Source organism: Trachemys scripta, chromosome 1 (assembly GCF_013100865.1).
Source record: "Trachemys scripta elegans isolate TJP31775 chromosome 1, CAS_Tse_1.0, whole genome shotgun sequence".
Classification (NCBI taxonomy): domain Eukaryota; kingdom Metazoa; phylum Chordata; order Testudines; family Emydidae; genus Trachemys; species Trachemys scripta.
Genome location: NC_048298.1, coordinates 4,335,839 through 4,359,163, shown reverse-complemented (window position 1 = coordinate 4,359,163; position 23,325 = coordinate 4,335,839). Strand labels below are relative to the sequence as shown.

The 23,325-nt window shown below is 50.6% G+C and overlaps 1 protein-coding gene across 2 annotated transcripts; it reads right to left on the bottom strand.

Annotated features, from left to right (window-relative positions):
* LOC117873895 lies at positions 1 to 23,003 on the bottom strand. 2 transcript variants are annotated; one of them, XM_034763783.1, is made up of 5 exons: positions 22,674 to 23,003; positions 19,279 to 19,641; positions 18,074 to 18,382; positions 12,412 to 12,507; positions 1 to 3,280 (listed from the first exon to the last, which is right to left on the bottom strand). In XM_034763783.1, exons 1-5 carry the CDS (start codon positions 22,786 to 22,788, stop codon positions 3,174 to 3,176), a joined length of 990 nt encoding a protein of 329 aa, XP_034619674.1. In that variant the 5' UTR covers positions 22,789 to 23,003; the 3' UTR covers positions 1 to 3,173. The 2 variants fall into 2 exon arrangements, with proteins under 2 accessions (XP_034619674.1, XP_034619683.1); XM_034763792.1 differs by having other exon boundaries at positions 12,412 to 12,504.
* Positions 23,004 to 23,325: the final 322 nt, after the last annotated feature.

Below are 23,325 nucleotides of genomic sequence, written 5' to 3'. Positions count from 1 at the left end.
CTTGGCCTTCACAACATCCTCTGGCAAGGAGTTCCAAAGTTTGACTGTGCGTTGTGTGAAGAAATACTTCTTTTTGGGTTAGATTAGTGGAAATATTTTCAGTTCTATTTCTTGATCAGCGGGTGGCGCTTGGAACAAAACAGGAATTCTCCTCAGGGCAGGTCTACACTAAAACCACTCTGCACCGATCCAGTGGTGCCGCCGGTTCGCTGTACTGAAGATGCTCCTACGCCAATGGGAGAGGGCTGTCCCGTCAACATCGTTAATCCACCTCCCCGAAAGGCGGTAGCTGTGTCCCATTGACAACGCTGTCCACACCATGGGTTAGGTTGGTATTACTATGTCGCTCGGGGGTATGGATTTTTCACACCCCTGAGTGACTTAGTTATACCGAGGTAGGTCTGTAGTGTAGACCTGGCTTCAGTTCTCATTTCATGACTGTCTCCTTTAGAATCAGTGCAGAGGGGCAAGGGAGAAATCCCCCAATCCAGCCGCCGTCTATAAATAACTCAGAGTAGCGTGTGATGGAGTTCACACACGCAGAACCAAATGGCTGAGGTAATTCGTCTGTGATGACTCCATAACAACGGGGATTCATCTTCCCCACTCCTGTTATGAGCCTGGCAACGGTTTCCAGGTAGCATTTTGGCTCATGTTCCACAGGGGTTCATTCTTCCTGGTTCTTGCCATCCGTCTCTGGTTTCTGCTCTGCTTTGTCCATTCTTGGTCAGGTGGAATTGATTTGGACCACACATTCCAGTCTCTCAGGTCGCCTTGATCCAATCACGCAATATGATCTCTAGTGAAAATTGATCTCCCATCCCCGGTCCAGATTTGTCATCATCACAAAAGAAAACCTGCGGCCTGGTTGGACTAATCCAAGGTATAATTCTGGTTTCCCCTAACTACATGGGAATATGAGGTCATATCTTCTATTCGATCAACTGCATCCCGTACTGTGGGTTCCAATTTACAACTGATTTCTGCAGGCTTGTCATAGTGCAAATGTTGTACTGTACTGAGTGTTGATACGTTTGAATTTTCCTGCTGGCAATTACTGACCCTGGAATAGTATGAAGTGCACAATGTAATGGACAGGCCGGTGTGGGCAAGCGTCTACTACATTTGGCTACCTGTGGACGATTTGGAGGCTTGACTGCTTTTGCGTCATGGCGATACCGTATTTCAGCCAAATTGCCAAGCGATATTAAATGCCACAGCCACACATGGCTGTTCTCCGTGTTGTTCGGTGACAAGATTGCCCATGACCGGGGCTATCGCTGGAAGAGGAAGAACTGTCACATCCAGTGGCCTAGTGGAAGTGTTACCGTTGCAGCGTCGTGCCGCTCAAAGCCGCGTAGTGTAGCCACAGCCTTAGAACCGCACTAGTTTTTAGTGCACAAGAGCGGACTGAGCCGGTTCGAAACATGATCCTGAATTAGCATGGGACGGGGGCTTACAGATCCTGGAGTGTGTCTGGCTAGCGGCAGAACAGCCATTGCAACCACCGGATGAATTCAGCCCCATTTTAGGCAAAGGAAGGACAACAGGAGGCCAGATTTTCAGCTCGGTGTAACTCCGCGTGTCTCCCGGGACTTCAGAAGTCTGAGCAACCCCTAGGCAGCTCTAACCCATGCCGGGGCCTGCACAGATTGTGCCCCAGCCTCAGGAATCTGGAACCAGCTCTCTGGTGCCCTTTCCCAGCTGTGCCGGGTGGATCTCTGCACCATTACGGTGCAATGACTTAGTTTGTCCTAAGATTTGCTCTCATGAGATTTTCTCTTGAGACGTTAATGGCAGTCCACCTGGGGGCTCAAGCCCTGCATGCTCTTTTCCCTTGTCTTGGTTCAATCCTCCTTCAATAGGCCTGGTGACACCCTCAAGGTCTCCTCTTTGGGTATAACCAGGAACCAGGCTGGATTCGCCTGGATGTTCCAGTCGTCACATAGACCTTGCACGTCGGCGTTCAGAGGGAGCATTCTCTGCTCATTCTCTATCTCCGTGGACCACTGCGTTAACAGCCCTCTGGTTCACTGCAGCTCTTTGAGTCTAGTTAGAAAGATGGCAGCTCCCCCATTTTAGCATCCCACTCAGACACTCTCACTGCCTCATACTGGCTTGCGCTTGGCTGGGCTACCTTCTGCCGGAAGATGGCCAATAGTCCTTTGTGTTAGTGATGACGTCCCTTGCTGCTCATCAAGTTCAGGTGTCCTACAAACCATCCAACACCGAAGAGCACTGCCTCAGTGTCCCCATCTGTGGCTCACCGGCACGTAGGGAAATCAAATTTGTGTTTGTAAAGTTCTGTGAGACCCTCGGAAGGAAGAGCCAGGCAAGGGATTATTAACTCAAAACAAATGCTGCCAACAGAAGCAAAGAGAACACAGACGTTTACCAGCTCCAAATATAGCCAAATGCAAGAGCGATTCAATAACCAAGCTTGCAGGCCAATATTCAGGGAGCAATAGGTACAATCCCATGGGAGCTGCCTGGGTCTCTTACCCCCCACCTGCATTTGGCCGTTAGTACGGCACACTTTGCATCTCAGAAATAAGCTGGGAAATCCCCATCAGGCAGCTTTCCCAGCTACCCACCAAAGCACAGGGACAACGGCATGAAATGCTTTGCCGTTAACATCTGACAGGAGAACCAACCTATGTGCAAACCACCTGCCAGGGACCAAGGGCCACAACAAGGGCTGGGTTCAGCCTGTCCGAGGGCCCGTCTCTAAAATACACCGAATACACGCTGGGCTCCTATTTCTGGCTCGGGGAAATTAAAATAAACCCTGGCAGGGCACCGTTGCAGGTGAGTCTTCTCCACTCATCAGCCCTCGGGGGCCTGGGGAATACGGAACTGGATGGATCTTTTGCTTTAGCGAAAAGGGAAGTCAAAAGAAACATGAAAACCCTGCAGATAAATATTTTACATACAAGAAATCGAGTGAGCCAGATCACTGCATTAGGAATTTGATTTCAATGGGAGTCAGGTGCCTAAATACCTTTAAAATCTGGCCTGTCCCCAACCCCATAGTTCCAAGTAATAACTGGCCGGCTTCTTGAGGCTCAGCTCTCATAGTCCGAGCACAACCCATCTCACAGGTCCAATTAGTCGCAGGGGTAGCCCAGTGGCGGCTGTGCAGAGAACCGCTCCATGAGCCGCTGTGCAGCTGCTTACTCCAGTTCTGGGACATCTGCTCCACCTCCTCCGGCCTGAGGGTCAACTGGCTGTGAAGTGGTGTGCAAGGAACTCAGTGCCACAGCTGGTCCGGGCAGGCCTGCTACGAAGAGAACTATGTGGGTGAAGCCAGACAAGCACTATGCTCTTGCATAAACTCACACAGGAAAATGATAAAAGTCAAAAACACCCTATATCTGATCACCCTATAAGTGATCTCTCTATATCTGACCTCTCAGTCCTCATCCTCAACGGAAACCTGCACAACACTTTCAAAAGATCAGCCTGGGAGCAAATTCATTTTGCCAGATACTAAAAATCATGGACTGAATAGAGACACTGGATTTATGGCTTATTACAACAATTTGTAACCCACTAACAACCCCCTGCAGCTACCGTTCCCCCCTTCCTTTCCCCCATGACTGGAGGGGTGTTAACAGGCCACCTCACCTTGTCTGGTCCCTTGAAATATTTTAACGACTTATGCTAAACAATCTGTTCTATCTTGTATTTAGCTGAGATGCTCTGAGTATGTTTCCCAGGCCTGAAGAGGAGCTCTGTGTAAGCTCGAAAGCTTGTCTCGCTCACCAACAAAAGTTGGTCCAATAAAAGCTATTACCCCTCCCCCCTTGTCTCTCTAATATCCTGGGACCGACATGGCCACTACAACCCTGCACAGAAAGACAAAAGCTAGGCATTGTAAGTCATTTCTGTGATGCACTGGCCCAGGCAGTTCTGTATACCTCCAGGGCTGGTCAGAGCTGTGTCAGGTGACTTCAGCTCGGGGAGGGGTTGAAGGGGATTGTAAATCCTTTCTGAGATGACTGTCACGTCAACCCTTGAGTCAATTTTAAAGTCAATTGTCTTGCCAGGAATATTCAGTTTCACTCTCCAGGCAGGCTGTATGTCATCACACGTGATAGATCCCAGAAACAATGGCCCTTAGTTGTCTGTAATATGAGTCAACTTCCTGACTGCTTTGGTGCAGCGAACAGCTGTAAAATGTCCATATTTCATGCATGTATTACGCCTTGCGTCTCTGGCTGGACATGCATCATCTCTTGGGAAATGACTTTTTCCACACCTTGTGCACACAGGCTGGAATTGGTCCCTCTTAGCCTGGGAGTGCTCCCTCCTTGCCTCAGAGGGTTCATAATAATTACTTTTAACACTCAAGTGGCTGTTTACAGTTTCTAAGCTAGTTTCAGGTTTTTCAATGTTTGTCAAGTTTGCTCTAGGTTTTGCAGTCTCATCATCTCAGATTACTCTGCTCTCTGTATAGCCGAGGCTAGAGTTAAATCTCTCTACAGTTGTAGCTGCTGTGAAAGGGTTTTATCTGTTAACCCAATAACCAGCCTGTCGCTGATATTTTCATGTTTTGCATTCCCCAAAATCATAGTTTTCAGCCAATACATGCAGAACTCTTAGAAAACATTCAACATTCCCCCCCACTCCCACCCCAGTTCTTGAATTTTCTGGAGAAAACGTGCTTTTTCATACACCACATTTCTCTAAGTTATAAAGTATGCAGCAAACATAGCCAGAACCCTTTCATAGCCATCTTTGTAACTGTCTCCAGTAAAGTCAAAAGATTTAAAGATATGCTCTACTTGCTTTCCCGTAGCATAACTTAAAGACAATACCTAGATATCTCCAGTTTCTTTGTGCGGCTTGATAGCAATGCAAAATCTTGCAAAATCCTGCTTCCAGTCTGTCCGTTCTGAAGGTTTGTCAAAGCTGAAATGCTCTGGAGCATTGAAGAGAGGCATGTTGATGAGATCCTGCAACCTTTGGTGCTTCGTTCCTTCTTGTCTCTGTTCTTAGTTTACTCCTGACACCATGTCTTGTACTTCCATACCAGATCTGTACTGGTTACCAAGCTTGCTTATATACCCCAGATGTGTTCATCACAAAATCCTTTAACACTCTTCCAGGTCTGGCTGAGGTTAGCTTACATCAGCAGTTCTCAACCAGGGTCCGGGGCGCTCTGGGGGGCCACAAGCAGGTTTCAGGGGGTCCACCAAGCAGGGCCGGCATTAGACTCACTGGGGCCCAGGGCAAAAAGCTGAAGCCCTGCTGCACAGGGCTGAAACCCGGGGCCCCAAAACCTGCCACCCGGGGCTGAAGCCGGAGACTGAGCAACTTAGCTTTGCAGGGACCCTTGTGGTGTGGGAACCTGGGCAACTGCCCTGCTTGCTATCCCCTAACGCTGCCCTGGCTTTTGTGTGCAGAAAAAAAAGACAGTTACTCACCTTTGTAACTTGTTCTTCGAGAGGTGTTGCTCATATCCATTCCAATTAGGTGTGCATGCGCCGCGTGCACGATCGTCGGAGAATTTTTACCCTAGCAACACCCGGTGGGTCGGCTGTGGAGCCCCCTGGAGTGGCGCCTTCATGGCGCTGGATATATACCCCAGCCGACCCAGCGCCCTCTCAGTTCCTTCTTGCCGGCTACTCCAACAGAGGGGAAGGAGGGCGGGTTTGGAATGGACATGAACAACACATCTCGAAGAACAATAGTTACAAAGGTGAGTCACCGTCTTTTCTTCTTCAAGTGCTTGCTCATATCGATTCCAATTAGGTGACTCCCAAGCCTTACCTAAGAGGTAGGGTCGGATTGAGATATCGCTGAGTGCAGAACTGCTGAGCCAAATGCAGCATCCTCTCTGGACCGCTGGACTATTGCATAGTGGGAGGCAAAAGTATACACTGACGACCAAGTAGCAGCTCTACAAATCTCTTGAATTGGAACCTGCGCCAGGAAAGCAGCCGCAGAAGCTTGGGCCCTTGTGGAATGGTCAGTGCGGTGCGTGGTTGGGACGCCAGCCAGGTCGTAACAAGAATGGATACAGGACGTGATCCAGGAGGAAATACGCTGCGAGGAGCCCCGGAGGCCTTTCATCTGGTCAGCCACTGCAACAAATAGTTGGGTCGTCTTCCTGAACAGTTTTGTACGCTCAATATAGAAGGCGAGAGCCCTACGAATGTCAATGGAGTGCAGCCGTTGTTCCCGCCGTGTAGCGTGAGGCTTCGGAAAGAAGACCGGGAGGAAAATGTCCTGGTTCACATGAAAAGTTGACACCACCTTGGGAAGAAAGGCAGGGTGAGGGGCGAAGCTGCACCTTGTCTTTGTGGAAAACCGTATACGGCGGTTCCGACGTGAGGGCTCTGATCTCAGATACGCACCTCGCTGAAGTGATGGCTACAAGGAAGACTGTCTTCCAAGAGAGGTAGAGGAGTGAGCAGGTGGCCATCAGCTCGAACAGGGGCCTTGTGAGTCTGGAAAGGACCAGGTTAAGGTCCCACGCCGGGACCCGTTGTCAGATTTGTGGGTAGAGGTGGTCCAAACCCTTCAGAAATCTAACGACCAGCGGGTTGGAGAAGACAGAGTGACCATGTTCCCTTGGGTGGAAAGCCGAGATGGCAGTTAGGTGCACCCTGACAGATGATATTGCCAGGCCCTGCTGTTCTAGGAATACGAGATAGTCTAGGATGAGAGGCACCGATTGTGTTGTGCTGAGCGCACCAGCAGGAGAAGTGCTTCCATTTGGCCAAGTACGTGGCCTGAGTGGAGGGTTTCCTGCTGCCTAGCAGAACCTGCTGCACTGAGTGTGAGCAGAGTAGCTCCGACCGAGTCAGCCACGCAGCATCCACGCCATGAGATGGAGCCAGCGATTGCAGGTCGGGGTGACAGAGGCGGCCGTGGTCCTGTGAGATCAGGTCTGGCCAGAGCGGGAGTGGAATCGGAGCGTCTACCGATAGTTCCAGCAGCGTGGTGTACCAGTGCTGCCTGGGCCACGCCGGGGCGACCAGAATCAGACGTGTTCTGTCACTGCGTACTTTGAGCAGGACCTTGTGGACTAGCGGGAACAGAGGGACGGCGTAGAACAGCTGGTCTTCCACCGGATCAGGAAGGCGTCTGACAGCGAATCCGGGGATCTCCCCTGGAGAGAACAAAACATTTGGCACTTCCGATTGCTGCGTGAGGCGAACAGGTCGACCTGGGGAAACCCCCACCTCAGGAAGACAGATTGGATGACATCTGAGCGAACTGACCGCTCGTGAGACCAGAAGGACCTGCTGAAGCGATCTGCCAGCGTGTTCTGGACCCCCGGGAGAAAGGACGCCACCAGATGGATAGAGTGGGCTATACAGAACTCCCACAGGCGAATGGCTTCCCGACAGAGGGGGAATGATCGGGCTCCCCCTTGCTTGTTGATATAGAACATGACTGTGGTGTTGTCTGTGAGGACTGAAATGCAACGACCATGTAGACGCTCCCTGAAAGTCTGACATGCCAGGCGCACTGCCATCAGTTCTTGTATATTGATGTGTAGAGATAATTTGGTTGCGGTCCATAGACCCTGTGTTCGGCGGTCCCCCAGGTGGGCGCCCCATCCTAGGGACAATGCATCTGTGACCAGGGACAAGGATGGTTGAGGGGCATGAAAGGGGACCCCTTCGCATACTGACTCGGGAACCATCCACCAGTGGAGAGGGTAGGACTGCTTCTGGGACGGTGACCACCATACTCAAACTGTCCCAACCTGGGCGATATACTGTTGATAGCCAGGCCTGAAGTGGGCGGAGTCGCAGGCTGGCATGCCTGGTCACGTGCATGCAAGAGGCCATGTGCCCTAGAAGGCTCAGGCATGTTTTCACCGTTGAGGTTGGGAAACTTTGAAGGCGGCGGATGAGGTTCACCAATGACTGGAAGCGGGCCTCCAGAAGGAGAACTCGGGCCCGTCTGGAATCTAACACTGCCCCAATGAACTCTATTCTCTGGGTTGGCACCAGTGTCGACTTTTCAACGTTGAGCAGGAGGCCCAGCTGACGAAACATGGCTATGGCAACTTGAATGTGGGACTGCACTTGTTCCTTGGTATGACCATACATTTGGTGAATACTCTGGGGACCATGGAAAGGCCGAAGGGAAGGACTGTGAACTGATAATGTTCGCGGTTGACCACAAAGCGAAGGAAGCGTCTGTATGCCGGATGGATTGCTATGTGGAAGTACACGTCCTTCATGTCAAGGGTGGCGTACCAGTCTCCAGGATCTAGGGACGGAATAATGGTCCCCAGTGATACCATATGGAACTTCAACTTTACCATGAATTTGTTGAGTCCGCGCAGGTCCAGGATAAGTCGAAGCCCACTCTTGGCCTTGGGGATTAAGAAATAACGGTAGTAAAAACCCCTGCCCCTTAGCTCCCTTGGAACCTCCTCGATCGCTCCCATGGAACCTCCTTGATCGCTCCCACGGCTCATAGCATTTGGACCTCCTGTATAAGAAGATGCTCGTGAGAGGGGTCCCTGAAGAGGGACGGAGAGGGAGGATGGGAAGGAGGGAAGCAAGAAAATTGGAAAGAATATCCCTTTTTCTACCGTGCGAAGAACGCAACTGTCTGTAGTTATGAGGGACCACGCACGGTGGAAAAGAGAGAGACGATTCCAGAATGGAGGGGAAAGATTCTGGTTGATGACTGGTACGCCGTCCTCGGGCGCACCTTCAAAAGTTTTGTTTGGGCCCCGCCGGTGGTTTAGGTGGGCCTTGGTTCTGACGGGCCTGGTGGCCGGTGGATTTTTTCCTGCCCCCCTCTCCCGCGCCTTCTATAGAAATCCTGCCTCGGCCGAGGAGGTGGGTAGGGCCGTTGAGGCTGTGGCTTGAAGGGTCTTCGCTGGGTGACCGGCGTGTGCATCCCTAAGGACCGCATTATAGCCCTGGAATCTGTGAGACTCTGGAGCCTAGAGTCTGTTTTGTCCGAGAACAGGCCTTGCCCTTCAAATGGAAGGTCCTGCAGGGTTTGCTGCAGTTCTGGAGGTAACCCTGACACCTGAAGCCACGATAAATGGCGCATGGCTATGCCCAATGCAAGGGTCCTGGCAGCGGAGTCTGCAGCATCCAGGGAGGCCTGCAAGGAGGTCCTAGCCACCTTTTTGCCTTCCTCCACTAGGGCCCCAAATTTGTCCCTGGACTCTAGGGGCCAGGGCCGGCGCTTCCATTTAGGTGACCTAGGCGGTTGCCTAGGGCGCCAAGATTTGGGGGGGCGGCAATTCGGCGGCGGGGTCCTTCCGCGCTCTGGGTCTTCGGCGGCAATTCTGCGGCGGGTCCTACACTCGCTCCAGGACCCGCCGCCGAAGTGCCCCGAAGACCAGGAGCGCGGAAGGACCCCCCCACCGCAGAATTGCTGACGACGACCGGGAGTGCGGAAGGACCCCCGCCTAGGGCGCCAAAAACCTGGCGCCGTTCCTGCTAGGGGCACTAGTTCTTTAAATTTTAACATGGAGTTCCATGAATTATAGTTGTAGCGGCTCAGGAGTGCCTGTTGGTTTGCAACCCTGAGCTGTAGCCCCCCGGCAGAGTAAATTTTCCGCCCGAACAGATCGAGGCACCTAGCGTCCTTCGATTTGGGCGCTGGAGCCTGTTGCCCATGCCGCTCCTTTTCATTTACCGAGGCCACTACTAGTGAGCACGGCTGAGGGTGAATGTGTATAGCTACTCATACTCCTTGGAGGGAACAAAATATTTCCTCTCCGCTCCTCTAGCTGTTGGAGGGATGGAAGCAGGCATCTGCCCGATGGTTTTTGCAATGGTGTGGTTGGTGCGTATAAGGGGCAAAGCCACTCGGGATGGGGCCTCCATGGATAGGATGTCCACCACTGGGTCCTCCAGCTCCACCACCTCCTCTGCTTGTTGTGATGGGTCCTGCTGCCGGGGTCTGGAGCTTGCCCAGTAGTCGGGGCTGCAGTTTCCATACTTCCTGGTGCAGGACAGGTTATGGTGGCCTCTGGCACCCGAGACTCTGAGTGGGCTGAGCGGGAGGCCCCTGACGGTACCCCCTGGGCTTGGTGGTATCCCCACAGGGTCCAAAAGGCCCATTGAGGTGGCCCTTGACCAGGATCCTGGTCCTCCAGCATCACCCTCGCCCTGGTCAGGAGCAGAGAAGCCTGAGCATGAGTCCCCTTCGGACTGCGACGACTGCGAGGCAGAACGTGAGGGCCAAGGTGGTGGCGAACGCAACTGCGTCGATTCTCCAGGATGCGGTGGAGACAGGTACGGAGTCGCCGGTGAGTGGTGCCACCGAGATGTTGGGAAGCGGTGCTGGGACCAAGACCGGTGCCGAGGTCTGGGTTGGTACCGGGATCCGGATCTTGACCGCGAAGACGACTGTCCGCGAGAGCGGTGCCGTGATTGGCTCAGGGAGGGCGCTCGGTGCTCTAAGTGGTGCCGGGATCGACATTGGGAATCCAATCGGTAATGTGAGTCGGAGCCGCGTCGTGAGCTGGAGCGGTGCCGTGAGTACGACTGACGTGAGGGAGAGTGGCGTCAGGACTGAGAATGGCACCGGGAGCGGGCTCAAATCTGGAACTGGGACCGGAGCCATGCTTCTGCCGGAGGAGTTACTGGACGTACCAGGGCCGGCTTGCCCCTAGATGGTACCGCACGAATCGGAGGTGGTACCACGGTCTGCGGCGATGCCGGTTCCATCAGGGCAATGAGGTCTCGTGCTGCTGCAAATGTCAATGGAAGCTGGTGCTCAACTGGCACTCAACCACGGTACGTGTCGGGGAGCCTATGCACATAGGACTCAACGGCTCTTCCTTCGGTGCCGGAGTCAACGGTGCCAGTGTCGGCGCTTGTACCCTCGGTCGCTCCGTAGCTGGACACGTCTCCGAGGCTGGCCTCCAGGGTGCCGCCGACTGCTGAGGTGGATCCGTTGTCTCTGGCCACTTCTGGCCAGGTGAGAGAGATCGGCGCCGGACCGATTGCGCTGGTGGTGCCGGGGAAGCCCGGTGCCATGGGTCTCTGATAGAGTCCGTCCATGGTGCAGTACCTGCTGCTGATGCTGGAGCACTGTGCACCGAAGCGCCCGGTGCCGGGTCCATTAAGAGCTGCTTTAAATGGAAGTCCTACTCTTACAGGGAGGAGGGATAGCTCAGTGGTTTGAGCATTGGCCTCCTAAACCCAGGGTTATAAGTTCAATCTTTGAGGGGGCCACTTAGGGATCTGGGGCAAATTCAGTACTTGGTCCTGCTAGTGAAGGCAGGGGGCTGGACTTGATGACCTTTCAAGGTCCCTTCCATTATAGGACATCTCCATTAATTTATTTATTTATCTTTCTTGGTCCAGGGTCGGAAAGCTTTACAAATCTTCCACTTTTCAGCCTGGTGAAATGCCCCAGGCACTTCAAGCAGGAGTCGTGGGGGTCGCCCGTTGGCATAGGCTTAGAGCAGGCCCAACAAGGCTTAAAGCCCAGAACCTTGGGCATGAGCCCAAGCGGCAGGTGGGGAGGAAGGGGGAGAACCCCTTCCAACCCACTAACCTAACTCTATATACACAACAACTATAACTACAACTATAACTAGAGTAACTATAATAAAACTATGCAAACTACGGGAAAAGAAAACGCTAGGGAAGGTGGAGAACAGCGAAGCCGCGCTCCACAGTTCCAACCACCGTCGCTGGCAGTAAGAAGGAACTGAGAGGGCACTGGGTCGGCTGGGGTATACATCCAGCGCCATGAAGGCGCCACTCCAGAGGGCTCCACAGCCGACCCACTGGGTGTTGCTAGGGTAAAAATTCTCCGACGATCATGTATGCACCTAATTGGAATGGATATGAGCAAGCACTTGAAGAAGAACAGATGTTTGGCAAAGGTGGGCCATGGAGTTTTTATAGTATGTTGGGGCGGGGGCGGGGGGAACTCAGCAAGAAAAACGTTGAGCTCCCCTGGCATAAACAAGGTATTTTACACACCAGGCCCGCTAATGGTGGAACGTTTAGCATTCCCTTACAGAGGGGAGCATTATGGTCACAAAGCACTACACTAATGTCCCACAAGGCACTGCGCCAGACAGCGGTGTGGGACGTACCGGGACACCTACCCGGTGTGCACAGCATTTTCCATCGATGCCACCACACGTGGTGAGTAAGCAGAGCAGTGACACAAGCACCGCAGCGTGCATGTGCCCAAGAAATATACAAAAACCCGCAGCTGTACACCAACGTAACGGACCTCAATCAAACTGTGTAGCTCTGAGCCGGCCCTAGTCTGCTTTGCATCGCGCAGAACATTCCACCCAGTGATCCCTGCACTGAGGAGTCCACCTATACCCAGCTCCGGCAGCCTGGAGGCCACCATGAGAAATGTCAGAGCATTTGCCGAGCCCGAGATGCTTTGTTGAACGCTACATTGATCAGCGTCGAATGCCTCCATTTCCTGGATACTTACTTTTCATGAAGCAGCCTACCAGGAACATGAGCCAAAGAACCACAGCTCCTCCAAAAAGAAATCTGATGAGAATGATCGGCACAGGTAACAGCACTGCTGGAGACAGGGGAGAGAAGAGAAATGCATTCGTTTATCACCGTTGATCCCTGCTGAGTAATCATCATCAACATCTTACACTGAATGGGAAGCAAGGAGTTAACATGCCAGAGTCTTAGCAGGGGCAGGTAAGAAACAATAGCATCTGGAATCCCATTGCTGAGCAAAGACCTTCTCAATGAAGGGTGTCCCCAAGAGTCATGCGGAAAACACAGCGCGACAAACCCCTATGGCCCTGCTGGCATTGCGGTGTTCCCTCACCCTGAGCCAACATCAGCACATGTCAGGGCAACACCACAGCAAAGCAGAACAGTAGCCTGTCTCTGACTGAGGCCAGCACCAGCTGTTTCAGAGGACGGTCCATGGAACCCCATATTGGGCAGATGTGGGGCAATATGCCCCCCCCATATTAGGTCTTCTTCTAATCTCTTTAGTTAGAGTTGGTCTTAAACCCTGAAGCATGAGGTATAATCTCCCAAAATGTACATTAGCATTAACTCAAGTATCAGGGGGTAGCCGTGTTAGTCTGTATCTACAAAAACAACAAAGAGTCTGGTGGCACCTTAAAGACTAACAGATTTATTTGGGCATAAGCTTTCGTGAGTAAAAACCTCACTTCTTCGGATGCATCCGAAGAAGTGAGGTTTTTACTCACGAAAGCTTATGCCCAAATAAATTTGTTAGTCTTTAAGGTGCCACCAGACTCTTTGTTGTATTAGCATTAACTGTAACAACTCCAGACATTCTTGCTAGCCAGACAAACGTCCAATCCCTTTTTGAACCTTCCTGTATTTTCAGTCTTGACAACATCCTGTGGCAAGGAGTTCCACAGCTTAATTACCTGTTGTGTGGTGTAGTGGGCAGTTCACCACCAGGGCGCCCTCTTGTGTCTGGGCATGGCATCATGGCAAGTCTGCCTCTAGTTGTTCACCCTCCACAGGCTTCAGTCCCTGCTTATGGGATGCTAGTTATTGAGGCTTGACCACAGTTAACTAGTGCCTTGCTCCTCTTGGGATATGCAAAGAGTCCAGCAGCTGATAATCCTAGGATCAGCCAAGAGGGTCTCTAGGCCTCCCCTGAGTCTATGTTTTGAGGTCTCTACTCTCTTGGTTTTGGGGCTTTGATTCCATCCAGGTTCTCTCATACCAGGGTAGGCTTGTGGCTCATACCTCAGCACCCCCTAGGGGTTAGTAGGGGAACCCGAGCCCGCCCTCTCCACTGCGTTCCAATCCAGGGCCCTGTGGTAAGCAGCGAAGGTTTGCACCCAAAGGTGCTGTACTTCTCCTTCCCTGGATTGCTGCCTGCCAGTCTCCTGCTCCAAAAGGGCAAACTGAAGCCATCAAATAAAATAAATCCGAGGTCAGAGCCCTTCTGAGTGTGAGTGGCCTTTCCCACAGCAGGTCGGGGAGAGTCCCAAAAGCCAGTGGCCCAGGCAGCCGAACCTCTCGCAGGAGGAGCTGAGGGCATAGGTCAGTTCCCCTCCGCTCTGTTCTGTTTGCTCTTCCTTTAAACTTCAGGGACAGCAGGGTGGGGCTGCCTGGGCCCGAAGTAGCTCGTTAACCTCTTCCTTCCCAATGCGGGGTTTGCCCACCTTGTCACACGTGGAAGAACGTTCGCTGGTATAGGTGCAGGGTCAGACCATTGGCCTAGATACGCCAGTCCTGCTGATACAGGATCAGGCCTCTTGAGGATCAGAGTGGGGTCAGTCATCGCTGGCTAGTGCAAAGATCGGTACTAAATATCTCCGAAGTCAATGCTAAACTACAAAAAGCAAGATAAGAAGTGAGGGGGCCGGGGGGGGTTAAATTATAAACCCTGAGGCAGAGCTACAATTCAGGGTGGAGCAGAGAAACTAGCACTAGGTAAAAAGACAAATATTTCCACATTTCTGGTACTTTAGAATGTAGTGATTTCATCTCATGCGCATCCCTAATACATCACAATGGGAAGTCCCGGGTGTACATCTTAACTTCCATGAGAATTACGCTGCATGAATCAGGAGGGTTTGTGTCGTACGTAGCCATAGAGCTGTTATGATTCATTTCTCTTCACTGTGCCTTTAAACAACTAAGGCGTCTGCCTGCCTGCATAGGCCGCAGCCATTTTGGAAGGCAGATGGCATGCAGCATGTTACAGAAACACACACGCTGTGCTCTCCCTCTCCCCTAGAGACGTCACTTACTTTCTAGCTTGTTTGATTGCTTCCCTTAATAGAAGCCATTCAGAGTGAACATACAGGGTTGGCCTTTGTGTGCAGAGACGAATTCAGAGCAGGGTGAATACCCACGCAATACTCAACAGCGTTTGCTTCTGTAGAGGAACAGAGAATGAGCCGTTTGGCACAAACCCGAGCCCCTAACCACATGTCGTCATCTGCTTCCTCTTTACTCTTTTCTGCTCTATGGTCACTCAGTAGGTGTGAAGATAAGGCCCGTGGCATTGCTCAGACGTGTTCAGCTGCGGCAGTGTTTGAGCAGGTTATCTTGAAAATTACAAAGATGGGCTGGGGCGGGAGGGGAGGCCAGGGAGTGCTCTCACGGCTCTGAGGAAATCCCAGTACACTGCATGGCTGTGAGTGTCTGAAGCCAAATCAACCCACCGCAACACACCCTGGCTGGCTCTCTGCACACTGTGCACAAGGCAAGCCAGCGGGCTGAGTACTTATAGTTAGAGCAGAGCGATAATCGGCTTTTCGGTTCAGGCGCCGAAACGAAACATGGAAAATGTTTTGTTTCGGGTGGAACAACATGTTTAGTTTGACCCAAAACTATTATTTTTGTTCTTTTCCTTTAATTTTTAGGTGTTTTTACCCTTTAAAAAGATAAACCTAGCGACGTTTTGAAACAAAACTCCCAATTCCAGGAAGGCAGCTGGGGATTACAGCCGGTGTTTTCAGCTGAGTTGATTTGGCAGCTGTATTGTGGTCAATAAACAAGCCCCAAGGAGAAGAGTAGTGCCCGTGTAACACAGGCAGACCCCAGTCATCGGTGGGCGGGATCGAACCTGGGACCTCAGTGCACGAGCCTCTACGGCATGAGCTAAAAGCCATGGGGCTGTTAGCTAAGGGTGTAGAGCACACTCATTAATCTCTAAGTGGTCTCAGTGCCATTAGAGGGGCCAGAACACCACACCCAGGAGGTGTGTGGGTTACACATGGAGCTTGATTTCCTCTCCCTGACCGGTGAGAATGCTCACTAGCCTGCAGTGTTTAGACCTGTTAAAGAGAGCCCCTGCCCCAATGAGTTTGCAATTTATCCATCCCACGAGACAACACCATGAGGATAAAAGAGAGACGTGGGATTGAGCGGGGAGGAGAAGGTAAAGAGTAAACCATTAGCTTTGTAAGGGACTTATGTAAGCCATACGCTTAATAATAATAATTATTAATTATCGGCATGGTGGTAGTGGCTAGAAGTCCAGTCCTGGTCCCCATTGTGCTAGGGGCTGTACAAAACACAGCAGAAAAAGATGGCCCAGTCTCAAAGAGCTCACGATCTATGACAAGAGACGACAGACCAGGCAGCCCCCCAAAAACCCAATTTGCCAGGATTGGTCAGCATGCTGGGCCGTGGTCTCTGCTTCTGATGTCCAATCTTCACATCATCTTTTCGAGTAAAGTGAAGTTACTTATGCATTTGGTTTTGTTAGAAAGTAGCTCTAGGTACAGACAGCTCCTGCTTTCACCAGACGCCTAAAATGAATGGGAACAGCAGGACATTTAACTGGACCGAGGTCTGCTCTGACACAACAAGCGACGTGCCTGCAAGTACATTTCAGACCCTTCAGGCTGTGTGGCTCATCACGCAGGTAAAACAGAATTAACAACAGTGACCACGCTGAAGCTGCAGCTCTGTTTCCGGACGGACAGGAAAATGGAAACTCGGGGTTTGAAGTGTGCCAAACTTGTGAACAAACCACGACACTGAAAAACTCAGTTGCCAAAATATGCTTTAAAAACAATTTAAGGCCTTATTCGAAGCCAGTTGAAATCAACGGAAAGCCTCCTACGGACTTCAGTGGGACTGCAGGCCTGGAATCCTATGAAGAGTAGAATGGAGGCCGGCGGTGGAACTGGGAAAAGGGGGGGTGTTGTTCATTGTTGACCAAGTACGGAGTCCTAGCAGGCAGCCATTTGTACAACCACCTGCTTACAAGGACACGACTCATTTGAAACCTAGTCAGTTTCAGAAAAAGCCAGTGAAAGAGCAGTGTCAGATGTAAATTACAATTTCAGGTGTAGTTTTAGAGTCACATGATTAATATATTTCTCTCTTCCCTGTTGCTGAGTGAAAGACTCGCTAAAATGGCACAGAAAACGAAGGGTTCGTCTACACGTGAAAATGAATCCAGAATAAAGTTGGGTGTGAATTTAAAGATGATTAATTATTCCTGATTATCCACTCATGGAGTTACTCTTATGCCAGAACAACAGTGCCTTATTCCAAATTAGTTTAATCCACCGGATTAAGCTAATTCAATATAAAGCTCTCTAATTCTGGCATAAGAGTATCCACATATGGAGTTATAATAATTATTAATGGAGATATCCCATTTCCTACAGCTGGAAGGGACCTTGAAAGGTCATTGAGTCCAGCCTCCCTGCCTTCACTAGCAGGACCAAGTACTGATTTTGCCCCAGACCCCCAAGTGCCCCCCTTAAGGATTGAACCCACAACCCTGGGTTTAGTCAGCCAATGCTCAAACCACTGAGCTATCCCTCCCCCCAAATCAGGAAAAACTCCTCATATAGACAAACCCTAAGAGTCAAACCTACAAATGCTCATGCAAATGAGTTACTTATGTGTGCAGGATCAGGGCCTACATCCCCAGTTAAGCAAAGCATTTAAGCATCCATCCCCATTCACTTAAGACTGTGCTTAACTTTAACTACACACTTAAACACCATTAGTCAGTGGTGTTTCAGTACATGCTTAGTTTTAAGCACGTGAATTCAAGGGGATTTAAACATGTGCTTAAATCTTTTGTGAACAGGGAAAGAGACTAATTAAACTCAGCCTAATTAACTCCGCAGAGGAAGCAGTGAAACTGGCCATCCCTAAGGGGCTGTTGAATGCACTGTCAGCAATCCGTTTCCAGCTACAGGACTCTCAGCTGTTCCTTGCAACGACAGCAGGTCTGAAGTTTCCAGATTGAAGCGCTATATTTAAGTTCACAACATCCCATTAAAGCCTGGATGCCCGCACAGGGGCATAATTTGCACATGCAATTGGGGCAAGTTTGGTTATTATTATTTTTGATTTAGTAAATGCATCCATCCTGCACACCCGGTCAAACCATTTTATAAAAGCCTTTGGAATCTTCCATTGTCTCCCCCCTCCCTCGATATATCAAGTTCAAGCTTCTCCTCCTGCCCTACATAGCTTTTTCCTCTATTAGATGCTTTTATCTCCTCTCAGGTCACCCCCGGCACCTTCCACCCTACCAACCAGGCCTGCTTCTATCCCAGCCGTCTTCGCACATTCCCCCACAGCGCTCCTTCACCTGGAAAGCCTTCTCTGAAATGATACATAAGGCCATTACCCCCCCAAATAGCCAGGGCTCCTACCTTTATTTTTTGCCCTGGGTATCCAGAGAATCCTGCGTGTCTCAGCTGTGAGCTGTCTAACCAAGCAGGTCACTTCCGTCCCATTCTGGCAGTCGGTCACATTCACCCAGGCCTGTAGGGTCATGTTGAAGGTCCCATCATCAGTCATGAGAGCTGAAGCATTGTCCGCCAGCGCGTCGTATACCCCGCAGGTTGCGTTCAGTGTGGCGTAGAGAGATTGTGGATAAAAGTCCCTCACTGCACAGGTCACTAGGGCCATGGGAAAAGCTGCTTCCGAGGGAGAAGCAAAGAGCCAGACTTTGGGCAAAACTGCAGAGGAGAAGAGAACCAGGTAAATCAGATTACAGACCGGGGGGGAAATGGAGATCTAGAGGGCCCCATTGTGACAACAGGCATCTGTGTGGCTATTTATTTGTACAGGTACATTGGCGTGTCAGAGATTCGCAGACCCCTATTCTGAGCCATAGGCGCCGACTCCGTGGGTGCTTCGGGGCTGGAGTACCCCCAGAAAAAAAAAATAGTGGGTGCTCAGCATTCACCAGCCACCCCCCCGATCAGCTGTTCGGTGCGCCCTGCTAATCAGTTCCTCCCCTTCCCCCCAGTGCCTCCCACTCGCTGCCTATCAGCTGTTCGGCAGCGGGCGGGAGGCGCTGGGGAGGGAAGAGGGTGGAGCGGGGACAGGAAGAGGCGGAGCCGGGGGGGTGCAATCGGGGGAGAGGACGGAGTGGGGGCAGAAAGAGGCAGGGTGGGGGTGGAGCCTCGGGGGAGAGGGTGGGGAGAGGCAGAGTGAGGGTGGGGCCTTAGGGGAAGGGGCGGAGTGGGGCGGGGCCTTAGGGGAAGGAGCAGAGTGGGGGCGGGGCCTTAGGGGAAGGAGCGGAGTGGGGGCGGGGCCTTAGGGGAAGGAGCGGAGCACCCCTGGGGAAAGCAGAAAGTCGGCACCTGTGCTCTGAGCTCTTAAGTGGGACTGAAGTGGTGACTTTATGCTGGTACAATGTGCAGGGGTGAATTTCACCCATATAGAATACACAAACCCCAGCTCTCTCTCGTCCCTCATCGGAGCTGCAAGACAAACTCTACCCCTCAATGGACAGGTTTCACATAAGCTGGATTTAGGTCCTGAGGCCAGGTCCTCAGCGGGTATAAATTGCCTTATCTCCATGACTACTGAGGGTCTGGCCCATGCTATTTGTGTAAATGATCCTTACCATAGACTTCAAGCTGCGTCCCGGGCCCTTTCAAGATCACCGTAGGAGGCGGCACGTTTTTAATCATTGTACACATGTAGGTTCCCTGGTCGTTTATCTGCAGGTTTTTAATGAGCAGCAAAGATCTCGAGTTTCTCTGGTGCGTCACAGAAAACTTGTACGGTGGGTCCTGGTGTTTGGAATTGAGGGCCGTCTTCACGGCCAGGATGGTGCCTGGGCCCCTGTTTCCACTGGTGAAACGCCACTCGGAGTGGAAGTCGGGGTAGTTACAGACGTCACAGGAGCAGGGCAGAGTCACCGACTCCCCTCTGAGGGCTCTGACAACTGGCGGCTGATCTAGAACCAGGTCTTGTTTGGACGCAGCTAAGGAAAAGGAGAGTGTGGAGTAAGTCCCCACGCAAGCGTTCAGTCTGGAGTAACTCCAGCAGGCTCTGTCTACACAGCAAAGGCAGCCATGTCAGGGAACCTGGTTACGCTATAGTTGCCCCCACCCCACGCCATCCAGTTGCAAACATTGCTGCAAGTTGCAGCGTAGATGTGACGCTAACCACATGCAGAACTTCACACAGATTTCCTTGCCTAAGAAACCCCGTGTCACTTCCATGACAGAGCTGCCCGATATTAACATGGCTTCTTGGCAGATTTTCAGCGTCACACACTGGGCTGGTTCTCTGGGAATCTTCCCATCACCCAAGGTGCTTTCCCACGGTAGAAAGCAGTAGGATCTAGAAAGTGACCATTAAAAAAAAAAATTCTCCACTGCCTATGTTGATAAATCCGTTGCTACTTTGTACCTTGGAGCATGAAAGTTGCAGAGAAGAGCATAGGTCATAGAATGTCAGGGTTGGAAGGGACCTTAGGAGGTCATCTAGTCCAACCCCCTGCTCAAAGCAGGAACAAACCCCAGACAGATTTTTGCCCCAGATCCCAAAATGGCCCCCTCCAGAACTGAACTCACAACCCTGGGTTTAACAGGCCAATGCTCAAACCCCTGAGCTATCCCTCCCCCTGGCTAAAGATAAATCAAGGAAAAGTGGTGTTTCTTTAAGAAAAATCACAGGTAATATGTTGAAGAGATTAACTGTTTTTTTTTCCAAGGGTGATCTAACAGGCAGACGAAACAGCAGGGTGTTTGTACAGTAAAGACTAAGATGCTGGAAACCCAGGTTTGTTTCCCTGTCCCTCCCAGACTTCCTGTCTGACATTGGGCAAGTCTCTCTGTGCCTCAGTTATCCATCTGTAAAATGGGATAAAAGCCCTGCCTCACCAGCGTGTCATGAAGATAAATACCCTAAAGATTATGAGTAGGGCGCTGTGTCGGTCACGGAAGTCATGGATTCCATGACTTTCCATGATCTCTGTGATTTCTGCTGTGGCCAGTGAGGCCCACCCCAGGGCTGCCGGTGCGGCTGGCCCTGGGGACCGTCTGAACAGTGGTCCCGGGGCGACTGGAGCAGCTGCTGCTTGGTGACCCTCGGCAGCTGGTGCTGCTGGCCCTAGCCCTCCCCCCACAAGAAGTGGCCCCCTGAGCAGCACCCCAGTATCCTCCCAGGCCTCCCCCAGCAGCAACCCCCCCAAGATTTAGTCCGGGGTATTTATAGTATAAGTCACGGACAGGTTACAGACCGTGAATTTTTGTTTATTGCCCGTGACCTGTCCATTACTTTTACTAAAATACCCATGACTAAATCATAGCCTTAATTATCAGCTGCCCAGATATTAGGGTAACGAGGTCCATATAAATACCCAAAGCAGAATGAAATCCATCATTTTCTAACAAGTTACTCCATAACAATCCTCACAAATCTCCTTAGAATAAAAACACGGGCCAAATTCTGCTTATGCAACCTGCTGATTTCAATAAGAGCAGAATTTGGCCCATACACCTACGAGACACCATGCAATGTTTTTATTTCTGATGCACCACAGATGTGCACGATGCTTTGCCGTCAAATGCAAGAAGCCCAGGTCCATACCTCAAGGAGCTTCCAATCTAAAATTAAAATCTACTACTGTGTGCTCCACCCTTTACTGTCACATACAGTATAGAGCAATATAGAGACAGAATATATAATAAATAGTACATGCACAATATACTATACAGTATTAGACACACAGAGAATACTCAGACGTGTGTGTGTATTTTATCCCCTTCCACTTAGCTGATGGCTAAATGGATTTTACTCAAACATTCCATCCACCTCTTACTTCTGAGAAAATCACTAACATTTGGAAATTCTGACAAAAAGAAATTCCACGTATTTCTCAGAATTCCCCCCCCCCCCCGTTTTAAGCCAGTGCTAGTGGAAACCAAACATATGACATTTAATCCCAGAAGGATTTTTTCCTCCAGAGAGTTAGGAGCTAATAAAAAGAGAGACTTTGAACAGAAAGCTCTTCTCAACCTCTCATAGATTGTCCACTGCTTGTGAACGGTAACACACAGACACACCTTCCAGAGAACAACTACACAAGCAACTAACTAGGGCCCTGCGCCTTCACAGACTTAGGTGCAGGCTTGCCTTTATGCACTGCGAATAATCTATGGACTGAATTCTCATGATGTGTAAAGTCCATCCCATAGGAAAGTCTGTGTAGGACTGGAACCAAGGTGCATATATACCACGCCCATGAGGGGAAAAGTGAATGCCTGTACTATAAACTGTATGTTACAATTAACCTGAAAAAGATAAAACATTTGCAATGTTGTAGTCACACCTTGTCATTTGCTATAATACGCGCCTCTATTTGAAGATTGTTTCTGCTTATATTATGGTACTTAGAACACGGGGCTACATCAAATTCTACTACACAGGACGGATTTTCCAACTCAGAGAGAGAGCTGTTTGCAACAAAAGATTGAAATTCTGCACAAAGATACATTGCTTGCAGTTGATTCGCAGCTTGATTTCAGCTTCAGCTCATGCACAAGACCAACACATTATCACAGGCTCGCAAGAAAATGCAAAAACTTGTCCCAGGGTAAGACTACGCTCGCAGATATGCTGCGCTGGAATAGAAAATGCTAAGATTCAGAAATTCCAAGCCCAGAAGGGACCATTGTGATCATCTAGTCCAACTTCTTGTATAACCCAAGCCAGGGAACCGCCCACAATAAATTCCTAGAGCAGAGCTTTAAAAAAAAATCCAATCTTGATTTAAAAATTGTCAGTGGTGGAGAATCCACCACAACCCTTGGTAAATTGTTCCATTGGTGAATTACTCTCAAAATGTACACCTTATTTCCAGTCTGAATTTGTCTAGCTGCACCTTCCAACCCTTGGATAGTGTTAGATCTTCCTCTGCCAGGCTGAAGAACCTGTTATTAAATATCCGTTCCCCATGTAGATACTTATAGACTGTGATAAAGTCACCCCTTAGCCTTCTGTTCTTACCTCCACACAGCCTGGTCCCCAGAAGGTAGAGAGAAAATGGCAACCACGCCATGTCGCATCCAAAACTGTAACCAGTCCTTGAGCTCTTCTCCAAGCCAAGAGCAGCCTCGCCCATGGGTCCCTCATTGCAAACTGCTTGAAACCCTCTTGAAAGATGCTGAGATCCTGTACATTTCTCCTCCTGCCCCCAACAAAATTAGGCCTGATGCAAACAAGCTGAAGGAAAAAGTGAGTCGTGACACCTGCCTGGTGCAGTCTCTTGATTGTTAATCGGAGAGAGCAATTCCCCGAGACAGAAGAATTCAGGGGACAAGGCTGTGTAGTGGAGAGGAACAGTTTGCTCAGGGTGAGAAGATCAAACTTTGCACAATTGTGTCTGTCTTGCCACCTAGTGGAAATGGAGGGAGTGGCAATCAATCGAAAATAGCTGCAAAAACCCGAAACCCAAACCCAGAATATGTTGACGCTGTTCCTAAGAGAAATAAGAATGGTTTTTGGAAATGACATTGCGGGGGGAAGAGGGGCAGGAGATGTGTACAGTAGGAAATGAGCAGGTGGAACTGTTTTGTCAGGTCTGAGATGACTGTCTAGATAACATATAATAACTTCCAAAAAACAGACACCTCGTCACCAGAATATGCTCGCCTCCTCC